Genomic DNA, 23,583 nt, shown 5'->3' on the forward strand with positions numbered 1-23,583 from the left:
ATATGGGAAGGGGCATGAGCATGACTTGGCTGCTTAATTCCAAGGCACTGCCCTAAATTCTGGGATGCCTGGAATTTATTCCTGGGTGACTGAAGCAGTTAGCCCCTTGCTGGAAAGCAGTTAGCCCCTTGCAAAATTAACTGCAGCCTAAATGTGGAGAGCGTTGCTTGAACCAGTGCCAAGGTGCCTCATTTCTGTGACTAACTAACACCAAATGAATCATTTCTCTAAAGAAAACCCCTCCAGCTTGGACTTTCAGGGACTTGCAAAAATAATAATTACATTTGTCTTTTATACCCAGCAAACATTTTGCTCTACAGCGGAATCAAAGGGGAGAAGCTGAAAACAACCACTGGCAATTATTTTGAATTTTTTTTTTTACACTTTTAAGCACAGACATTTTGCTGTGTAAATTGAGCTCACTTCTCTCCATCTCTCAGTGAGCTTTGCTGGGGTCCAGCAAGTGCCTTTCAGCAGATGTTGTTCCTAATGAACCCAATAAAACACCACGCATGACAGAGCAAGAAATTAACTTTACAAGAGCCAGGAGGATACAGGTTTAATTTCTCTTGATTCAGCAGAACAACAATAATCCTGTATAATAATGCGCCACAGTCCTGAGGAAGAGAAAGCTCAGCTCTGATCTTAAGCCTGCCCCAGATCACTTTGCTATCCAACATCCGAAGTCCTGAGTTGATCAGGGAGAAAAAACAAACCAGGATAAAGTGGTTTTCCTTCTGGGAGACGATTCCCTTCAGCTGGACGGGGATTTGAGCGGCGTTGTCTTCGTGCTGGTGTGGAGCAGGTGCCCTGAGCTCGGCTCCTCTTCACTCGAGTCCCGTGGCCCCTCGTGGCCGGGGGTGTCACTTCAGCCAGATCCACTTGTCCCCCACGTCGGCGTTGTAGCCCTGCCTGTACTTGCGCCCGGGGAGCTGCGGGAGGCACAAAGCTCAGTCAGAGACACAAAGTGCTGAAGGGCCTCCAGGCACCTGCACAACACCAGAGGTGTCTTCACATCATAAGAATAACGTTTACAGGAAACTCACCCCTGAGCTGTGCAGCTGAAGGGGGGACCCACAAAACCCACTATGCCATAATATATATATAAATAAATTAGGCCAGTAATCTCTACAGCATATCCCACCTGGTTTCATCCAACTCCTCCCCAGCTAGAGAGATGACTCCTCTCACTGTATCATGTAGCAGAGGAACTGAATCAATCAGTAGAACCTCACTCCAAAATAGGCACACACATTATTAAATACATGAAATACTTCATGCATGAGATACCGAGTTAATTACGATGTTAAATTAAACCATTCTAATGGAATTGCAGATTTAGGCTTCAAGAGCTGAACTTAACTTCATTAAAGCAAAAGCAGTATCTGCCTGTCTTCATAAGCCAAGCCAGAAACCATTATTTGGTGGAAAAAACCCAAAGTTTCTTGAACCCTCTACCCAAATTTCAGTGGTACCCTGAGACCTAAGCAACAACCAGGTGTGGAAGCAGCTTCCTTTGGTAAGTACTGACCACAACCTGGAACGCCAGAGATGGTTAGATCCCAGCTCCAAAAGCAGAATCCATCTCCAGAACCTGCATTCCTACCTCCAGGAATGAAGAAGAGACAGAACACAATGCTCATCTTTGAGCTCCAATACTGGACTCAAGAAGCAAACCACCATAAAAAAAAAGCAAATTAGTTTTGTGGGAAAGTCTGTAGCAAGCAAAGATGCTGTAATAAAACTCTTCCTTTAAAAATAAGCTATCTGCTGGCAGCCTTTGCAAAAATTAAGCACAGATCATCTGGTCTGTCTCCACACAAACACTGGTTTCACTCAGGACCCCTGAGCTATCCCGATGGTTTTTCCTTTCCAAAAAAAGAAGAGTAAGACTATCCAGTTGCAGAGAGCTGCCCCTGCAGAGAGAAGCAAGACCCCGTCTCAATAAAAATCTATACTCAGGACACAAAAAACAGCTATTTAATCAAAGATGAAGCCTGTTGTTTTGAGGAAGTGGAGGGCTGTGGGTTTTTTTTACTTGAAGGTCAAAAAATAAGACACTTCTTTGCCTAAAAATCAGGCTAACAGGAGACTTTACCTCCTTCCCGAGACATTCCCCACCCTGCCTTGTTGCAAGCATTTGTGATCAGCTTTTCTGAGGTTTTTCAATTAAATGTCTTGTCTAAATATCAGCAGAAACCACACAGTCCTGTTGAGAGTTCCCCCTGCAGAGCAGAGAGGAGATGGGAGATGAAAATACCTGATTACTGTCTCTGCCCCACGGATCTCCAGCGGAGAGCCAGGGAGGACACCAGGCCTGCTGTGGCCAGCCTGTGACACAAACACAGCTCTCCCTGCTCCTCTCCAGGCAGCACATAATTGGCCCTTTGATACTTGAAGAGATTCCCAGATAACTAGATTATTAAAGCAACAGGAGATCTCTGGGAAAAGACAGGAGTTTACAGTTTTGTTTCTGGGTAAATCTGCCCTCTGTAAAAAAGCTACAACATCAATCCCAACAGAACTCAAATTCATTGTCCAAAACAAATTCCCCGTGTGCCTTTGCTTAAACACATGCCAGACATCAAAGCAAATGTTATAATAAGTATTCATCCATAACTCCATCCTTCCCAGTGGGCCTTGGCAAAGGCAGGGGAGTTTGGAGACACGTTACAGCCAACCTGTCAAGATAGCCAAAAAAAGGGAAGAAGGCAGAGTAAACAAATCCCACATTACCTAGGAAGCAGGATGATGTGAGCTGATGTTCTGTGCACAAGTGACACAGATGACTTCCCAAAAATGGGCTCTTCGAATCCCCCGTTTCACAGCTGGGATTGCAGTAAAGAAAGCTGCAGACCCAGGAACAAGGCAGGTTTTTGCAGACCACTGCAAAGAGGAGGGGTAAGAGCACCAGGGAAGATCTGGGGATGCCAGGCAAGTGGTAGGATGTGCCTCTTCTGGTGAAGCTGGTGCTCCAAACTGCACCCAGTTGAAATTCCCAGGCTTGGCCAGCACGAGGGCAGGGATGGAACAGGCAGCCAGCCCTGAGGCTGCTGGGTTTGCAGCCAGACTGCCCAGCCCAGAGGAGAGATGATGGAAAAGAGAGAGGAAAAAGCTCTATGGAACTTGCCAGTAGCTGAGAGAACAGAAAGGGATTGAATATTCACCTTCTCTTCCAGTACAAATCTCCTGGAAGCATCCCAGGCCAGGTTGGACGGGGCTTGGGGCAACCTGGGCTAGTGGAAGGTGTCCCTGCCCATGGCAGGGGGGGGAACGAGATGAGCTTGAAGGTCCCTCCCAACCCCACCCATTCCATGATTCTGTGATAACAGAGACCCCCCCAGACAATCCCAAGAGCTCACCCACATCCCTGCAGCAGGAGATAAGGCTGAGCTCCCACCAGGTCACTGCCAAGGAACAGATTTTTCCACTCCATGGGAATTAGTAAGACAGAGACTGAAGCCTTGGCCTGCTGCATTACACTGAGCAGAACCCAAGAGCTGGCAGCGAGGATTGTCTGAAGAAGGATGTGATAAAATCCACCACCCAGAGCATGAAACCCATGACATGAGCTGGACCCAAAGGCAGGGCCAAGCTCGAAGGCATCGAGCTGCTCAGCTTTAAAGAGCATTAGGAAAAGAGATGAAAACAAGACCCTCTCATCAGTTAAATTAAGAACCTGCCACAGAAGTGTCTGTCAAAACTATAAACATGATGAAAAGCCCTGTAAAGTGGTAGAGGCTGTGGAGTAGCAACAAACAGCTTCAGCCAGCTGTTTGTTATCTGGCTCCTCCGGATAATTCCACCCCAGACATGTGCAGGTAGAGCTCTGGAGAGTTTTAACAACCTGAAAAAGTTGTTTAGAGCCTGTCTTGTTTTCCAGTGTTTCAGGACCAAAAAGAATTACGGATTTTGCCTTCTATTCCTGTGTTGCTTTGTGCTAATGGCTGGTCTGCAGCTCCAAGAGATCTATAAATAGCCTGTTTTGAGCAGCACTGATCAAAGAGCACTTAAAAGCAGAGTCATTACTCTGCAAGCTCGGGCTCATTCATCAATATCCAAACCTCATCCTTCAGTGGCTGTTTATAACAACCACAATAATAGCCCCCTCCATCACTGCTGTTAGCAGATGACTGCTTTTTCCAGTAGAAATCCTGACTTCCAGAGGTTTGTCAGTGTTGTTGGCACACAGCTAAAATCTGAGAGAACCCAGGAAATGGAGCTTCATATATTGGCTGGATTCTGGAAGGGTTTGGCTCCCCATTGCTTTCCACAAGTACCCAAAAGGAAGTTGTAGCCAGGTGGAGTCTCTTCTCCCCAGTGACAAGAGGAAATGGGCTCAAGTTGTGCCAGGAGAGGTTTAGGTTGGATATCAGGAAGAATTTCTTCACTGAAAGGGTTGTCCAGCCCTGGCACAGCTGCCCAGGGCAGTGGTGGAGTCCCCAGCCCTGGAGGGATTTAGAAGTCCTGCAGCTGTGGCACTTGAGGACAGGGGTCAGTGGTGGCCTTGGCAGTGCTGGGTTTACAGCTGGACTCGATCTTCAGGGTCTTCTCCAGCCTCAATGGTTCCGTGTCTCAGAGCAACAGCTAAAGGAGGGGAGGGGGTGTAAAACCCCCCAAACACACATTCAAGGTGTGCAGGAGGTGGTTTCCAAAGGCCTGGCACACAGAGACGTGTGTTCCAGCCTCACTCCTGCCATTCTTTACTCAAACAAAACCCTTGATGCTGTTAACATTCCCTGCAGCCCAAGAAACAAGGGTACTCAAGAGCTTTACTGAATTGAGGTTAAAACAATTCCAGTGTGCTGAACTTGTTCCATGAATGTTGTCCTGCCCTTCATTCACTCATTAAAAAAGACAGACAATGGAAATCCTTTGGAAAGAGAAGTGTCCATAAGGAGCACCAGTTATCCACTACAGAGTGCAAATCTACTGCAGGAAAAAGCCAAGTAACAGTATCCAAGTCACACCAGCACAGTTAAACATCTCAAACTGACATTATTTCACAGTTTAAGATCCATGGAGATGTTACCCCTCTATTAAATTATATTTCAATTAATTTTAATTTAATAGAGGTCTACCCCTGGGATCACATTCATCCATGGGTATGGGATTAAGAGGGGTCTGGGAAAGGGAGGATGTGCTCCCACACAAAGTGTTTCCATTCACGGGGCTCAGGGAGAGACTATGAAGTTGAAATGGATTATTTTAATGCCAGTGAGATTTGATTGTCCTTTTGATTTACACAAGTACCTAGTGCCTGGGACAGCAGAGTCCACCTCCTAAAATAAAACAGACACAACCACCCAGACCAAGATTTGAGACAGTCCCAAGGTCTCTCAGGTTCCTTGCCTCCCATATCTGGGACAGATATCCCTGCCAACTGCCCAGGATATTTTTCATGGGAAGCAGGGTGGAGAGCTACACGTTTCTAAAGCAGAAGAGGGGCTGCTCTCACACTCCTTCCATATGTACAGGACTGGTGACAGCAGAGGAGAAGTGGGAAGGTGAGAAGAGAAATAGATCCCATGCCTATTCCCACCTTTTTCCAGGTACCCTTCATGAACAACTCTGTCATTCCCAGGTCTTAGTTACTCCTCAGGTTCTTCTGACCTTACTGATACCTAGCCAGGCAACATCCTGCTACTTTAGAAAGGGCTAAAAATATTTTTGCAGAAATAAAACAGGAAAAAAAACCCCTTAAATTAAGCCTTTCCTAATTTATTGTGTGGCTGTTCTCATTCCTTCCTGGATTCAAGAGCAGACAGGGCTGGGCATTACAGCTGTCAAACACCTCCTTTAAAAGAAGAATTAGGAAAGGAGATCTTGATCCTAAAAAAACCTAAAACTTCACCAAGCCAAGCAAAAAAATGGCAGGAGAGAGAAAACAGAAGGTTGTATCAAAGCAGCAGCTATGGCAACGATCACAAACATGGAGAACAAAGATATCCTAAGCTCCCTGCTCCTGCAAAGGCAAGAGTTGTTCCTGTTGTTGATCCAGACTCCAGCTTCCAGAAGGCTCAAGCATTTCTTCTGTGGCTCTTTTGGGAGATTTGTGTAAGCAGGAGACTCTGCACTCTCCGAGGAGATGGGAGAGCTGAAGGACTTCCTAACACCCCCTTCTGCCAGCTGCCACCTTCAGCCCCTGCAACCACAGCTGCCAAAAACAGTCAGAGCTGCACTTCACAGGCCACTTGGGCCACCTCAAACCTGGAGAAAATCTTCCCTAAATGTTTGGGCTACTTATGACCCTCACATTGCAAACACATACTCTTATACCCTTATTTTTGGGTTGTGAGACACAGCTGACTCATGTTGCAGGCTCACCTTCCCATCACTCAAAAGCTAAATAACTGGAGGCATGGCAGGCATTGCACACAAGGGTTTCCCCTCCTAAGGCTGCATTCCTTAGGAAAAAAGAGGAATAAAAAGCCTTGGGAAAGAGGGTGGGACTCTCCTCCCCTCTGACCTGTTGCCTCTTCTCCACCTGCTGCTGTGCAACACTGCAGGGGACTGCCAGCCTCACACTGCCAGGCCCTGGGGCAGAAGGGAAGAGGATGAGGAGCAGGATATAAAGCTGAAGCTTGACAAGGCAGCTGAGCTGGTGCAGCTGCCATGGAAGGAGCCCGAATGCACCTCAGAGCAGCAGCCAGGTCTGTGAGCAGCTCGAGCTTTCCTTGCCTCGTGGTCAGCACCTCTGCATTCCAAAAGCAGCCTGCCACTAGGGAAAAAGGTGTGGGGAAAACAAAATGAGAGCCTTCTCTTACCTTTCTGCGGCATAGGACAAGGGAAAATGGCTTCACAGTGACAGAGGGCACGGATAGATGGGATACTGGGGAGAAATCCCTCCCTGTGAGGGTGGGGAGGCCCTGGCACAGGTTGCCCAGAGAAGCTGTGGCTGCCCCTGGATCCCTGGAAGTGTCCAAGGCCAGGTTGGACGGGGCTTGGAGCAATCTGGGATGGTGGGAGGTGCCCCTGCCCATGGCAGGGGGTGGAAAGAGATGGGCTTCGAGGTCCCTTCCAACCCAAACCATCCTGGGATTCTGTGACTCCACGAATTCCAGCAAACAGCTGCGCTTTTATGTGCACAGAAAAGCACATGCACGTCAAAGAAGCAGTCTCTCCCCACCCCAGGAGATGCAGCAGGGCTTGCCAACAGCATTCAGAGTGTGAAGTACATCAGCACATTATTTAAGTACACTGATTCCATTAAACACAACCATTTGTTTTCATCTTCCCTGCAAACACATCTGCCTAAGTGCTCCAGCTTCGCAGGGCGCACACGGAGTTTGGAGCATTATCCGTGGGGATTGTGTGCAGTTGGAAGAAAGAAGAGAGATACAGCAGTTGTTAAGGGGAAAAAAAAAGGGCAGTCAAGTCTTTACTAGTCTGACAGTTCCTAAAATAATGTTGCTTCACCGAAGAATGAACATGCTTATCTCTGATCTACAGATCCTGACTAAAAGGTTACTTTTTCCTTGCCAGAAAAGCATCCTTAGAAGTTTGTGAATGCCTGAAGAGAATGGCTGGACCCTGCCAGGTGACTTTATGGTACGAGAAGGCTGCAGAAAACCACCTCCTCACACATGAAAAGAACCTTAGAGAACAAATTTAGAAGATATACATAAAATAAAAACGAGTTTCTAGTACTCAGAGCTGTATGTGGCCACCTCATTATTTCGTGGAAAAGCACACATACTAAAATCTTGAACTCTGAAGAGGGTTTCCTCCTCCTCCTCCTCCTCCTCCTTCTTGGTTGCTTCTAATGAATATTTTGAACAAAATCCAGCTTCTGCCTGGGATTTGTAAATCCCTGAAAACCACCATTATTAGGCAGCATGAGTTGTGTGCATGCAACTCTGAAAGACACAGCAGTTCCCTGCCTATTGGCACCATCGAGGATTTATGAGTAGTTACAGGGGAAAAGAAAAAAATCCCCTACGCAAATCATTGTATTTAGGTGGTAAACATCATTACACCAACTCTAAAAGCACACACTTCCCACAAGGAAAAGTTCGAGTTCTGTAATTATCCCATAATTAAGCCTTTACTTACAAGTCACGTGAGCCTAAAAACCTTTATCTTCAAATGCCTAAGTGGCAGCACAGTTTTACCAGCCCTGCAAGGACATAAGCAAGGCAAGGGCTTACAGTTCCCTCTCTGCAGACCCAAAAAACATCCCAAATTTGGATGTCTAGAAGCTCCTCTGCTCTCTCTGCCTGTGCAGTTGGTCTCTTGCTGTGTCACCTCTGCACAGTGGCCTTGTCTGAGAGAAAAAATTCAGACCTTCATTTGCTAAATGAAGTTAGAAGGAAAAAAAAAAAAAACCAGATCTTCCAAGTTTCAACACAAAGAATTTAATCCTTAGAACATAAAACAGCAGGTGGGGCTGGCTTTGTGTTTCCCCTTCCAGTAGCTTGTGGAAAACAGGAAAACTCAGCATCTTTTGCATTGTGCACCATCCCTACAGACACCCCCCCCATTCCTCAAAGATAACAAGTGTCTAAGCATTCAGAAGAGAGAAAAAGAGTATTACTATTGCCTAAATTTAACAGAACACCTCCTGAAATGTGCAACTCCTCCTTATTCCAAAAGACATTATCACTTTCCACAGCACTTTCCTGAATCAGGGCCTACAATCGTGCCTGCAGAAGGGAGATTATATTTTGGCAATGTTTTTTTTTGCTCAGCTTCAGCTGTCAACTAACTGGCAAGGAGCAGAGCCATGCAAGAGCACAGCTTTCCTTCCCAGGTACCCACATTCCTTCTCCTAAGCATCCCTTTGCTACATCTGCAAGGCAAGTCCCAATTTTCCCTGGCAGCCAGCTATTTGATGAGCCAGGACATTCTCAGTTCCTTGCCAGCACAAAGAGGGATGTGCTGTCGTGCAGCCAGAGGAAAAAAAAAGGCTTTCAGAAGTATTACCCCTGGTTCTCAGCACACAGCACCGAGGTCACACCTTGCTGTGTGTCAGGCAGCCTCAGTAATTCCCAGCTCCACTGCAAAGGGACATCTCAGCCCAAAAAACCCCTTCTCATCTCGGGGAAGAAAGGCACAGTCAGTGCAGATGGATATTGTGTGCCACAGTCAAGTCATGCAGCAGATCCTTCTCAAATCTGCGCTGCACGGCCACAGGCATCTCTTGGAGTGAAGGACTCCAAAAATCTTTGGGCTGAGATTGAAGCTTTGGGTTTAAAAATGTGATAGCACAGAGGATGAAATTCTGAGAGCAATTCCTCTGCTGGACCAGGGAGTTTTCAAGCCCATTAGACAACCTCAGCTACTTTCTGCTGCTTTAACCTTTAGCTTTAGCCCCTTTTACAAGCTGGAAAGGTCACATCTCAAATGAGGCAGAACAGTGTGAGCCCAGAGCCTCTCCACTGCACAGTTAGCTGAGGAGGAGCAGATTATGTGGAATATTTTGCCTACTGTGGAAGAAAACACTGGTAGTTCAGAGTTTCCAAACAAGTCCGTAAATCTGTACCTTACATTTTCATTTCAGTAAGAGACTGTATATACTAACAAGAAAAGAAAAATAACTGTGTTTTGATTATGCAAATCATGGTTTCTAACAATTTATATTGTATATTCCTCCCTTTGTCTTCAGCAATTGCTTAGAAAATAAAAAGATGCAGTGGCAGAGACTCCAACCCAACTGGAAAATAGATTAGAAGCTTGGCCAATCACTATTAATTACCATCAGTTCCACAACTTCTCTAATGAGCATTTTCAATACCTGGGCCTTGGGAAAGCCCCATGTGGTGGGAGAGGACCCCATGCCAGGTAAATCACAACCAGCACGAGGGCAAAGTCCTCAGTGGGTTCGAATCCGTTGTCTCCAGAACCAGCAAGGCAAGAGCTAATTAAAGCCTTGTGTGGGAGCCTGCAGGAGGTGTAGGAGAGTGTGGGGCCACAACAGGCTCTGGAGCCGTGCCCACATGCAGAAACACACTATTTAAAGCAACAACAGTTTGGAGCAGCGATGCAACATTCGTTCCTCCTCAAGAAAAACACCCCCTCCCTCAGCATTTTATAAGAAGTCACCACAGGTTTCCAATTTGCTTGTTTGACTCAACGGATTATTTCAGATTTCAGAGGTCAGAGACTAATCAGGGCAGGAGAAACAAAAACAAATGAAAACCACTTATCCTTTGGTTCACATCTAAAGACCAAAAAAAAAAAACCAAAAAAAATAGAATCAGCTTAGGAAACAAACCATTTGCTTCGTTACTCCCCTCGTAGGGAAGTCAGACTTCAAAGAGGTGGGGATTTGGGCAAAATCCAGAAGTTGCTCTTAGAAACGTGCATCCCTGTGCAGGCTGTGCCCAGGCCAGCCAGGAGCACCCTGAGGGGTGTCCCCTGGCTGTCACACCCCCCTGAGGGGTGTCCCCTGGCTGTCACACCCCCCCGAGGGGTGTCCCCTGGCTGTCACACCCCCCTGAGGGGTGTCCCCTGGCTGTCACAGCCCCCTGAGGGGTGTCCCCTGGCTGTCACAGCCCCCTGAGGGGTGTCCCCTGGCTGTCACACCCCCCTGAGGGGTGTCCCCTGGCTGTCACAGCCCCCTGAGGGGTGTCCCCTGGCTGTCACACCCCCCTGAGGGGTGTCCCCTGGCTGTCACACCCCCCTCAGCAGCACTCACCGCTCGATACTCGTAATAGATCCTGTCGAACTCGGTGCCTCCAATGGTGACCTCTGGAATGAAGTTAGGGATGGTTACAGTATCCAGCACTAAACTTTTGTCCTGGACACTGAGGGGGGAAAAAACAAGGAAAAGGAACAGCAGCAGTTAGTTCACATCCTGCCCCCAACAAGAGCAGCATCAATTCCCAGTTTGTCCAAATGTTGCTGCCCAGAGAAGCCGTGGCTGCCCCATCCTGGAAGTGTCCAAGGTCTGGACAGGCCTTGGAGCAACCTGGGAGAGTTGGAAGGTGTCCCTGGTGGAACCTGGTGAGCTCCAAGGTCCCTCCCACCTCAAACCATTCTGGAATTCTATGATTAAAAGAATTACTTTTCTGTTAAATAGCACTTTCAAAGGTTTTGGCTATTTTCCAGTTATGACAAACATTCATCCTTTTCCTCACACATATATTGTGTCTTTCCCCTCATCCTTGCCTCCAATTTGCTTCTGCTCCAACTTTTCCCTGCTTCTCCATTCCCTCCTCCAAGATTTTCCTCCATCATTCCTGAGAGCCTTTTCCATGAGGCACTTCTGGCTTTTTTGCTTTATATAAGTAAGGTAAATACAGTGTTTTTATTGAATCCCCCACACATTATCTTGCTAAATTCCCATCCTAAATGGATCAGTACTGAGGCAATGACAGGGTTGGAAGCAGGCAGTGCCTCTAGCATCCTGCCTGGGAAGAACCAGGGAAAATTGGCTGCAGCAGCTGCAATGACAGATATCAGGATCCACCAAAAATCCACACTGCACAGCACCAGCACTTTCAGATATCCCGAATTTAAAATGCCCGAGAAACTGCTAGAAAGGCTCCTGCTGCCTGTGGTGTCACACGCAGGCCGACAGTGCCACCTGGATGTGTTTGGGGAAAACACACCCATCTCCAACCAACACTGACCAAATCCTAAATTCAACACGAAAAACTCTGCAGATTGTGTTGTTTCCAACGAGTTGCATGTCTTTACAAATATTGCCATGCACATCAAGTACATCCCCTGAGCAAAGTAAAGTTCATCATCTTTAAGAAATTAATTTTTTCCGCTGAATCACAAATTTTGGGACCTTACCTCCCAGCACTGAAGAGTTTCAACAAATAAACTAGTTTGCTAACACATCCTGACATTCACACCGCAAATTACCCTCCTGCAGACAAACTGGTAAGGAAATACAATAATCCAGTAAAAGCTGAGATGGGAGAAGGTGAGGATAAATGACCAGGCTCAACACTTAAGATGCTTCCTGCAAACTGTGACATTATTTATCCCCATCTACATTAAATGTGTATTTCACGTGCTGGAAGCCACAAAAACGAGCCCAGGTACTTATGAAGCAAAACTTCACACACAGAAACCACGTCTAGTAGTCTGCAGTGTGCAGTTCATCCATTCTTTCCTGAATCCCAGCCAAGTGGCAACTTGTGGAGGACAATTCCCAGGCAGTTTATTTTAGTTAACGGCCAAGATGGCAAACCTGCTGCTCTTCAGACTTTGCTCTCACTGTACAAGAAAAGAATGCAAAGCTAACGATGGCTTCTCCAGGCTCTGCTCTGCACCTCCAGAAAAAGCTTGGAATCCTGACTAAAAGCACGCCCAAAGACACCTGCCACAACAATGTCCAACCACAAAACCACAGGCGCTTGCCAGGACTAATTCCCTGCTCAGCAGGAAGCATTTAAAGGCACCTTTTATGTTTCCTTAGTTTTCTCTCTCTCCCTCAGGAGAAAATCATCATTATTTACTCTTTTCTGAGTCTTTACCACACTTTCTCGAAGCAGCTCTCATTATGCAGCACCTTTACCTGTAAGACTGTGTCAACGTTTCAAAGGTAACAGAGCATGGAAGTGTGGTCCCAATAATTTAAGAACATTAGATTTTAGCTCACATAACCCTGCTATGCAGGGTTCTTCCCACAGGAATCACACCTGGAAGCATTCTACAGCCATGGGTGGCTCATCTCTTCTCCAAAAGCACCTGTAACACACCTAATTCACACTCTGTCCAGCAGCAGCAGGTGTTGAGGAATCAGGACTGACACATTCCTGCTTCCCTCACAGACAGCTTCCAGCAGGATACACTCATTTTTCAGGGAGCCTGCAGTGGTGACACACAAGTAACCGAGGTTTCATTTTCCATCAATGTATAAAACACAGTCCCACAGCAAACATCAGAAAGCCTGATGAACCTTGCCAAGGGTGCAAGGTGGGGTAAGGGAAGGAGACTGCTTAGAAAAAAATAAACCAATCAACCCTACAGAAAACCCTGAGTTTGCATAGGCTGGGCTGTGATTTCTCAACACCTGATGCTGGCATAGTCACAAAAACCTCAAGTGACCTCCCTTCCAAGCTGAAAGCACTCACTGGCCTAAGAGGCAGCAACACAGCACCATACCAAGTTCAATTCTGTGTTTATACATGAAAGTTAATTTTCCTCCATCTGCCAAAGGGGCTCACAGTTTCCCTCATTTGTGCAGGCAGAAGAGGAATGCCATGGCCAAGGTGAGCCACTCCCTTGGTGAGCAACACTCACCATCAACACCAAGAGCAAAAAAAAAAAAAAAAGTTTCCCAAGAAAAGCAGGTCTGCAAGAAAAAGGGGACGAGTTGCAACAACAGCTCTGCAAACCAATAAAAGCTACTGCAAAGAGGAAATTACAGACAAGTGTTTCAACCGAAGCAAGGTTGGAGGGGGCTTGGAGCAACCTGGTCTAGTGGAAGGTGTCCCTGAATTTCTAGGGAAATGAGAATGAAGGGTCTCTCTCCCTCACTCCCAAGTTCTCTGCTCTACCTCTCCCAGGTTCTACTTCACCAAATTCTGAAGGAGCTGCAGGGATACAACAGATTTAGCTGTGGACTTGTCTGATGCACCAAGTCACAAGCAGTAAATTCCCTCCACCAGCTGGTAAAGCAACACAGGCTACACCACACAGCCTACAGCTCTTCACCCCAAAACATGAAGTCTTCTGCAGTGTGTGTGGACAGACTGACTGTACTGGGAAGGGCACAGATAAAGTGCCTGAGATGGTGCAGTGACAGCAGAGGAACTTCTTGAGACATTTAAAAAGCCAGAATGGTTCGTGTTGGACTTGGAAAGATGTGAAGAGCATCCTGAGATCCATCCAGCTTCCTGACACAAATATAACCATTTTTACCTTTTCCCAAGAGATCCCACAGTCACGCTAGAGCAAGGGAGAGCACTCAAGGGCAAGGCAGGGAGATAAAAGGGATCATTATGCAACTGATTTCACATGGGTGCGGCTCACCGGTCTGATTAGCTGACTTATTTGCATTAATTAGGCAGAGGCCCTGCTGGGGTTTCCGTGCATTAGACCCTCTGTACAAGCAGTGAAAAGTTCTCCTCACCCCTGCCCATCGATCCCAGCCCCCAGACACGCTGGTACAAGCTGAAGTTGGAAGAGAAAATCACAGCCCAAGTCAGCCCCAAAACCTGGGAGGTCAGCAAAGGAAGCAGTTGCAGATGGAAAACCAAACAGAGCAGAACTTCTATTAGGTATTGGATATTAGGCAAAATTTCTTAACTGAAAGGGTGGTAAGACACTGGCACAGGCAGCCCAGGGCAGGGGTGGAGTCACTGTCCCTGAAATTATTCAAAAGCCATGTGGGTGTGGCCCTCGGGGACATGGTTCAGTGGTGGCCTTGGCAGTGCTGGGGGAACGGTTGGGCTTAATGATCCCAGAGGGGTTTTCCAACTTAAACGATCCTAAATACCAGCTGCAGCCTCCCACAGACACCCACGAGAGGGCAGCACGTGCCAGCACCCGAACAGGCACCAGGAACCACCTGAAACCCCACTTTCTGAAGGAAAAATGAACACAGGCATCGGGCACCAGAGCTCTTTGCTACCTGGGCACTGGAACAAGTGAGGAAAGCATCAGCCTTAAGGTTCATGGACTAGCATCTGAGATTGGCACTGGATGCCTAGGGAGGCAATGCCAATGAGGAAGACACGCAGCAGGCTCCCTGCACTTTTTGGAGGTAACATGAGAAACTTCCAACATAGGATATTCTGTGATTTAAATAAGCAGTTCATTGCAGTGCAAGATCTTAAAACAGCCACATGCTGCCAAAAGAAGAAATAATTTTGTATTATCTACGACAACAACAGCCTTGTACAGGAGACCCTCTCACCCTCCTCCAGGGTTCAATGAAAAATTGAGTCCTTAAAGCAATTTATTCCCTTCTACGGCTGCAAAGTTGAATTTTCATACAGTACTTGAACACCCTGCTCTAATTGAATGCTTTGCTTTAACTCCCTCCTACACATTGCAATTAATAATCCTTTCTTAATACCTGCACTAGTGTGGAGCTACAGGAAAACAAGCAAATTATTTTCTCTTTCAAAGGAAATCTGATTGAAATAATTTTGCAGGGTCTAAGTCACCAGATATTACCCTCCAATTACTACACAAAGAAACCTTGTCTTAGATAGTTAAAATGCACCCAAATCATGACTTGTTTCTCTCAGACACCACCCAACACTGCTTTTCTGCAGTTTCTCCTCCCCCCTTGATAGAAAAAAGCATAGAAAAGGAACATTATCTCACATTTCAGGAGGCACTTGAAGTAACAGTAAAGTAATAGGGAAAGAATGTCAGAAGCCTAAAAAAAAAAAAAAGTTTAACTTACTGCTCCAATGCCTGTCACAATAAAGGCTCCAATACTGCAAAATGCAACCCCACCTTTGACTATTTTCCCTGAGATCTGATGCTAAGAAATGCTCAGTGACTGGATGACATCATACTTACTAAAGTCTCAGATGGTGGAAAGAAACATCATCCTGCTCCAGCCATGGCCCCTTGTCAAACTTCAGGTACTCAATGTCTTCAATGACCTGGGATCGGAATGGGAAAGGTCACACACTAAGAGGTGGTTTGATCAGAACATCCAAAAAAAATCCAATTAAATCATCCAAATAGATTATTAAACAAATGAAAAAGGCTTCACTGCTAGAGCTGTATTAACAAGGCAAATGTTTAGAGAGAACATTACCATCTGCCACCCTGTTTCAGGAGGTCGTGGTCCTGCCACAAGCACTGGGCAGGCACAGCTCTGAAGATCCTGGTGCTTTCAGCCTTGGATGGCAGGGAATAAACTGGCTGGCAGGTGCCTTATTTCTCAATTCTTACCTGATCCAAGACATTCTTCCTCAGCCTGCTGTTGGGGATGAAAAGTAAAGAAGTACAACTCCCCCCTCTGAGGGAGAAGGAGGAGAAAATGGAAATAAATCTAAATTAAATCCCCTTTTTGTTACAAAAAGAATCGCCGTGTTCCATAGGACACTTGTGTGGTGTTGGGTTTATTTCCAGAAAGGCTCAGTGGCTCATTCACTGACACAACTGGCATCTGCCCCTGCGTGCTGTGTGGTTCACATCACAGAAACAAAGGCATGTTTCAGGCTGGGAAGCTCAAACAGACCTGGAGTAGCTGCACAGATGAGTCCAAAGGCTCAGGATTTCACCATCCATCAGGACCTACCCAGGCATGGATGATCCCTGAGCAGAAAGGAAAGGTAACACCTATGGCTCAGCACCCAGAACCCTTCAAACAAGGAATGCCAGCTCAGCAAATCAGTCCTTCAGCATCCCCAAACTTATCAATCCCAGATTTGAGCTTCATTTACAGCCTGGCTCCACCAGAAAACAGATCTTTGCTGGTCCACCAGGTAATTGCTCATCACACATGGCTGGCTGGACCTGAAGGAAACCTGAACTGGTGTCAGGGGGATGCACTTCAGGTGCATGATGAGGTGGAGATAGTGCCTTGAAGCAACTTGGACTGTTACAGCTCCAACCATCCCTTTTCAGAGGCCTTTTTTTCCAGAGGGAAAAGACAAAGGTGTGAGGTCAGGACCAAAATCCTGATGACATTGTCAATTCATTGACAAGCAAGCAGATCCCAGTAATGGAAGATAAAATAATAAATGAAAACCCCCTGTATTCCTAACATTAAGAAATAAAGGGAATAATTATAGTGGGTTTAAAGACTAATTTAGCAGAGAAAGTCTTAAAAAAATACAGTTGGCATGACACCACCAAAGCATATTTAGACTCCAAGCAAGTTTAGAGAGATCAGAAAATCATCAAGGTTGGAAAAGACCTCTAAGATCATCAAGTCCAACCCCTCCCCCAGCACTGCCAAGGCCACCACTAAACCCATGTCCCCAAGTGCTACATCCACATGTTTTTTGAAGACTTCCAGGGATGGTGATTCCACCACTGCCCTGGGCAGCTGTGCCAGTGTTTGTCCACCCTTTCAGTGAAGAAGTTGTGCCTAACATCCAATGTAAGTGTTCCCTAACCACTTTTAATGCCTTACAAGGGGGCAGTTGGCACACCAGATACTGCAGGTGTGAGCACAGAAAACCTGCTTTTCACATAAAGTCAGTGACCAGTAAGTTAGTTCAAAAAGCCATTACTGATTTTAATTATTCAATTTAAGAGCTGAACCACTACCAGACTTCCCTTTGCCTACACAAAAGCAATTCCTTCTCTACTCCACAGCCAAGCTTTGAAAACTCACTGCTGCCTGATGACAGGACTGATCACAGAGAGCTGCTACAACAGGGCTCAAAATGTGTTCCAGGGGAGAGAGGAATCTGCATCCAAATGAGTTTTTTCTCACTGTTATTATCAGATCAGAGATCTCTCTCCCAGCAGCTCATTAACAATGGTATCAACTTCCCAACCAGATAGAACAATAGCTGCTTAATTTATAAGGAATGCCCTGGCACCCCCTGGGAATCAGCAACAAATATCCAGGGCTTTCAAAACAACATTTAAACATAGAGCTAACTTTGTATTCCCAGTTTTATCCTCATGTGAAACCAGTCTGAACCACCCTAATGAAGCTCATTTCAGCACTCATTACCCCCTTAGCCACCACTGCCAATGGTAATTACAATGTGAAACCCCAACTGACCTTTTTAAAAGACACTTAAAGAATCATTTCTAAACTGTGTGTGTCTGCTATGAGCAAATCAAAAGTTATTAAATTCCAGGACCATAAAAAATTAAGCTCCCAAAGCCCAAATAAGCTGCAGATTGAAGCGAGCTAATGAACATTGCAGCCTACCAAGAGGGCACCCCTGTGTAAACACACACCTCACAAGCCAAAGCCAAATCCCTCCTGCCAACCCCTATTTCCCAACTTCTACTGTGCCATTCCAAAGGTGAACTGAATCTGAACAGAAAAGGGGGAAAACCAGCTTTATTCTTTGAAGCAGACCAAGTACCAGTATCTGTCACCAACATCCAACGATCACATCATGGAATTGATAATCTTAGGGGTCTTTTCCAACCTTAATGATCTTGTACTTTAACTTCCAAATGCTAATCCTTCCTCCAGTCCAGATTTGTCCAACCAGATTAAGAACTCCATCAGTGCATCTGATGACCCTATTTACAGTGATGGCTCAAGACTGCTGAGCTTGGGAGACTCCCTACTTGAACAATAAGAGCTTTAGACTGACTTTAAACCCTGATTTAAGGGATTAAAATCAAATCTCTAGCAATGGGGTTTACTACAAAAAATCCAGGGAGGAAACAAGCTGCTTTATTCCGACCATTTTAAGACGTGTCCAGAGAGATGGAAGGGGAGAAAACAGGTAAATAACCCCCATCCCAACTTTTCTTCTACCAAACACCCTGGATACCCTCTTGAAACACCAGGGTTCTCACATCTTATCCTCGCTGTTATGCTGTTATCCAGAAAAAATAACTATATATTCTCATCCACATCACAACCTTGTGATGTCATTTGAGCTCTACTTTTTATGGTTTTTTTTCTGTTTATCTGCTGTCACACTGAAGCCACCAGCCCTTTTTGTGGGTATAACCCCACAATGCCTCACAAGTCTACTGCTTAATAATCTAATAACCTCTATTATCCATTGCAGGAGAATCCACAAATCCATCCACAACAACACAGGACCCAAAATGTGGCACACACCCACAGAGGGAACCAAAGGCCTAGAGACCCACAGCACTGCAGCTAAGGTGGGGGGGGAAGAAAGGGGGGACAATTTTTAGGACCAGGAAAAAGTCCTTATCAATATTTTCTGCTTCACAAAGTCGTATGACCAGAACTTTGAAGGACACCATGGCCAAAAAAAGTAACTTTTGCCTGATGAAGGGTCATTTAAATATTCAAATAAACACCCTGCATATGCTAATAAGATTGATGAAGTAGATGCTACAATTCCAGTAAGATCATATGATAGAAACCTAGGAGGAGAAGACTGGGCTGTGTATAAAGGAGGTAGAAATTTCACCTAGTCAGGATGAAGACTCTCCTCTCCCTCCTCCCAGGCACGGATGACTCCTCTGCAAGCTTCCATGTAGGATTATCATCATCAACATAGTATTATTGTTATTATTAGAGCTCTATCCCTAAAACTGAAGTGGGCCCACTACAAACCTGTCCAGAACCACAAAAAACTTGTTGCTCTTTCCATCAGGGAACAGCAGCTACAGAGGAAAATTAATGATGGAGAAGAAAAAGGCTTCTGTTATCCCACCCAGTAACTCTCCATGAGCAGGAATGTTCAGTGAAATAAGGCAAATAATATTAAATTTTCTCCAAAAAAAGTAACATAGTTGAGTAGGAGGAAGCAGTGATCTCATGTCAATCCTGTCTCAGAAGAGAGAGATTATTTTTAGCAATGAGAAGGCAGTTTTTTGGCTTGGTCCAGGGTTAACATGTCTTGCAAAACTAATGGAGAAAAAAAATTGCCAGCTCATACAGATGAATAATGCAGGCTTACAAAGCCTGGAACAGCTCTGGGAACACAGCTCTTTGCTACAACCAAATCATGGCTAGTTTTTGGAAAACAACAGCTGTTTTATCACACAGAAAGCTGGGCACCAACTTCCACTGTCCCGACAAAGTGACAGTGATGGAAATATTCGAGTTCAGACCCTGTACAGAACACAGAGGATCCATCCATGCAGCAAACTCACCTTCTCCACATCCTCGGCCTCAGCTGTCGTGTACTGCAGAACTTCACTGCTCTCGCTGCAAAGAGGGAAGACACTGAATTCCCCTGATCCAGCTGCTCTACCCACCCTCTGCCCTGCTTCAGAATGAACAGAAACAGAGTTAAGAGGTACAGACCCCAAACCAGAATTGTTACGACTTTTTAGAATGCTCACAGTAATTCCTGTTACATCTGTCAGCTGCTTCTTTCCTGGTGCAAAATTGCTTTCAAAGGGCAAATGGCCTAGGGAACCTACATTATTTCAGTTCAAAAAAATAAAAATCACACCTAAGGATTTGTTTTCATTTCAATTTGTGGCTCCTTGCCCCAATTACAACTGCCCAATCTACTTGAAGCTAAGTGAAATTTTCAACCAGTCTAACCCAAAACTTCAGTGGACTTTCCATTTTACAAGTACATTACTACCTGTGAGTAATTTTTAGGACAATACATGCATTCCTCACTATTTACTGAGATAACTGAATCAATACAAACGCAGGCAGCAGGATCTGCAAGTGTAAAAACATTTAAAATGGTAATGTTTCCTGGTTACAAGACTATTTTGTTAAGCACCCAGCAGCCTCCAGGGAAAAGGCACTTGCAGAGCATGGCCACAAGAGGAGTTCCTATATGAACATGCTTCATACTACACATGTTCATCTGACCTCAGTAACAGCTGCTCCCAAACCTGCTCCAGCTGGAAGACCTTTCCTTTAGCTAACAAATTAAAAGAAAATAAAATAGAAGCCCAGTGTGCACATTGTATCAAACAACACACAGCAAAGCTGAAGGGCAAGGAGGAAAATTTCATAGAATCCCAGATGGTTTGAGTTGGAAGGGACCTTAAAGCCCATCCAGTCCCACCCCCTGCCATGGGCAGGGACACCTTCCACTAGCCCAGGTTGCTTCAACCAGGCCTTGGACGCTCCCAGGGATGGGGCAGCCACAGCTTCTCTTCAGTATCAACCCAAGGGAGAGGTCAGACTTGAGCAGAGCCTTATAGCAGCAATTGCATTAACAATGCAGATCAAACCACTTGATCCCATCCCTTGATTTGACTCTGCAGATTATCAGGGCTTCATTAAGAGAAAACAGCTGCTCAGTGACTCTGCAGATTATCAGAGCTTTCCTTAAGAGAAAACAGCTGCTCAGTGGAAGCAGTATTGGATATGAAAGGGAACATTAGCAATCTTAAGGGTCTGGTCCAGGAAAAGGGAAAAAAAAACAAAAATCAAACAAAACCCAAGCACTGTCTGTTCCAAATCACCAGGCAGCACCTGCCACAGCACCCAGCTCACAAATCACCACCCTTAAAAACATTAAAGACATTCATAAACATGCCAGACTGGAACAGAAACACCCATTTTAAAGCACATACCCACTATAAAACACTTCAAGCAGCATCAGGTTGCTCCAGTTAAATAGAACAAGGTAACAGGAGTTTTGCCCAGAAACAAACTGCATTTCAAGAGAACAACCAAACTTAAGCATGAACATGGGAACCGTGCAGGAGTTTGCTCAGCAGTCTGTAATTCCTCTTTTTAGACTGTGAACCAGATTTTGGGCTCTCTCAAGAGCCAGAGAATCAGTGTCTAGGCAGAGCAAGGAGTGCCAGCCAGGCATGAACACAGCTCACTGCATCGCTCTGCCAGCAAACAAACAGTTAAAGGCAGTCGTGGCTCCTGTACTGATCCAAGACAGGAGCCATCCAGAGGTCCAGGGATGCACGAAGCTGGTTTCACACATTCCCAGCTGTCCCCCATCAAGGGGACAGAGACAAAGATCAATGTGACAGGTCACTGTGAGCCCATCCGCTGACAGGATGCCAAGCAGAGGGTGTGTGCTTAACGAGCGTACTGACCATGCACAGACAAAGGGCAGGGAGTTGAAATCCCAGCAGGATTTAGGACTTTGCCTCACTAAACACCACGAGATGTATCTGGGGCTCCATCTGATCCAAGGAACAAGCAGCATTTTTCTCCTCGCCAATAAACTCGAGCAGTGTGCCCTCGGGGGGGTGGCAGTCCCAAGGCTTCCCACCCTGCCTCCTTCTCCATCCTTATTCCCTACCATTCCCTGGCTGTAGGGGACACAGTGGGAGGCAGCTGGCCGTGTACATCACACCAGCAGCTCCTGCCTGCGTGAGTGACAAGCTCCATATCCAAGTTATTCAGTTCAGTTGCTGACAGAGCCATTACACTGAGGTACCAGGGCAGAGGAGCGAGAGCCAAGGGGAGACAGGGAGGCTACAAAACACCCCAGGATGCACCTGGATTTCAATGGAACTCAATAATCAGCCTCATGCACACCCCAGAACTCACACCATTACAGACAGTTTTGATGGCTCAGGGACCTTGGAGAGTTTCCCTTCCAGAATTCTGTTTGGTTATGAGGGACCCAAGGCTGCTTTTAGGTTTTTAAGACAATGTGATTTTTGATGGAGCTCTTTTATAAGAACTGGGACAGCTGGTAAACTACCTCATCTCAAGTTTATAGGGAACACATTTTTGCTTCCCAGCTTGAAAAAGCCAGGGGAGCCAAAAAGTGACAAGTGGGAATGGTTTCCCACTGACAGCAGGCAGGGTTAGATGGGATATTGGGAAGAAATTCTTCCCTGTGAGGGTGGGGAGGCCCTGGCACAGGTTGCCCAGAGAAGCTGTGGCTGCCCCTGGATCCCTGGAAGTGTCCAAGGCCAGGTTGGACGGGGCTTGGAGCAACCTGGGTTAGTGGAAGGTGTCCCTGCCCATGGCAGGGGGTGGAACAAGGCAGTCTTTAGGGTCCCTTCCAGTCAAAACCATTCTGGGATTCTATCACAACAGAAAGGAGTTTTTGAGAGATAAAAATTCCAAAACTCTCAAGAAAAGTCCTGAAAAAAGCTTCTTTTGCATCACACTCTCCTCAGGTCACACAAACACACATCACTCCTAAATTCATTTTTAATTTCCCACTGTTGGCATCAGGCTTTTCTGGTGCCAGAGGTTATTAAGTGCACACATTATTATGCCATGACTGCAACAGCCCATCATTAGGACACAACACTGCACCCCACGGCACAAGGAGGATTCCTCACATGACCTGATCTGCTGATATGGGCAGGTATTTTAGGATTTGCACACATTTTTACTCAGAGACTTACAAGACAAAACATTTTGATTTGCTAACCTGATCTCTGGAAGGAAGGTTTTCTTGTAAGCATCCTCAATGTGCTGGAGATAGGAAGGAGACACCTTTTTCTCATATGGCTAAAAACAAACAGAGAACAACGTTGTGGAATTAATTTTCTTTCCTTTCCCACCAGTACAGGCTCCAGCCTAAGCTCCACCACCTGCCAAGAGCTGGAATAAGCAAACATCCAAGTGAACCACATAAACATTAATGGAAGCCTGAAGAATTAAGAATTTTGGAGTGTTCAAAATTCCTTACATGGCATTAAATACCTAGAGTAGGCCTCAGAGAGATCAGCTTTCCAAGGAACGATCCATCCTTGTTACCTGCACATTCAAGGAAGCTTTAGATAATAATCCAGAAAGTAGGAGAAGATTGTCTGAGTCTACCTTTTCCATAAGAAAATGCAAATGTGCATCCACATTTCCACAGTTTCAGAAAAATGCATGGGCAACCACCCACTCCAAAAAAAAATTAAAGCTTTCTTTTAATCTGTCAGGTTTCCCACACTGAAACACTTCCCTGGACAGCATTTCCCATTACCTTTGAAAAAGGTAAACGTCATTCAATCCCCAGAACACATCAGAGAACAGTTACAAGCCCATGTCCAAATATCACAGAAGGAGGAAAAAAAAAAAAAACCAAACCTAAAAGGTTTGCTGACCCAGGACTAGTTCACTAGCTCAGTAATCCAGCAGTCACTTTCTGAATTTCAGGAAGTTCACTGAACCTGCTGATCCCAAGTGACTCA

The 23,583-nt window shown here is 45.8% G+C and overlaps 1 protein-coding gene across 1 annotated transcript in view; it reads right to left on the reverse strand.

Moving 5' to 3' along the window:
- Positions 1 to 528: 528 nt before the first annotated feature.
- Positions 529 to 23,583, reverse strand: part of NDUFA10 (NADH:ubiquinone oxidoreductase subunit A10) — a 28,807-nt gene continuing 5,752 nt past the window's right edge. Inside the window, exons 6-10 of the mRNA XM_027735059.2 lie at positions 22,830 to 22,909; positions 19,651 to 19,705; positions 15,439 to 15,524; positions 10,640 to 10,748; positions 529 to 932 (exon numbers count right to left, since the gene is read on the reverse strand). Coding sequence (XP_027590860.1) covers positions 864 to 932; positions 10,640 to 10,748; positions 15,439 to 15,524; positions 19,651 to 19,705; positions 22,830 to 22,909 — 399 coding nt within the window. The 3' untranslated portion in view covers positions 529 to 863. The remainder of the gene's footprint in view (positions 933 to 10,639; positions 10,749 to 15,438; positions 15,525 to 19,650; positions 19,706 to 22,829; positions 22,910 to 23,583) is intronic.

The sequence above is a fragment of the Pipra filicauda genome, unplaced genomic scaffold (assembly GCF_003945595.2).
Source record: "Pipra filicauda isolate LSUMZ 115617 unplaced genomic scaffold, ASM394559v2 scaffold282_size1924045_pilon, whole genome shotgun sequence".
In the NCBI taxonomy this organism is placed as follows: domain Eukaryota; kingdom Metazoa; phylum Chordata; class Aves; order Passeriformes; family Pipridae; genus Pipra; species Pipra filicauda.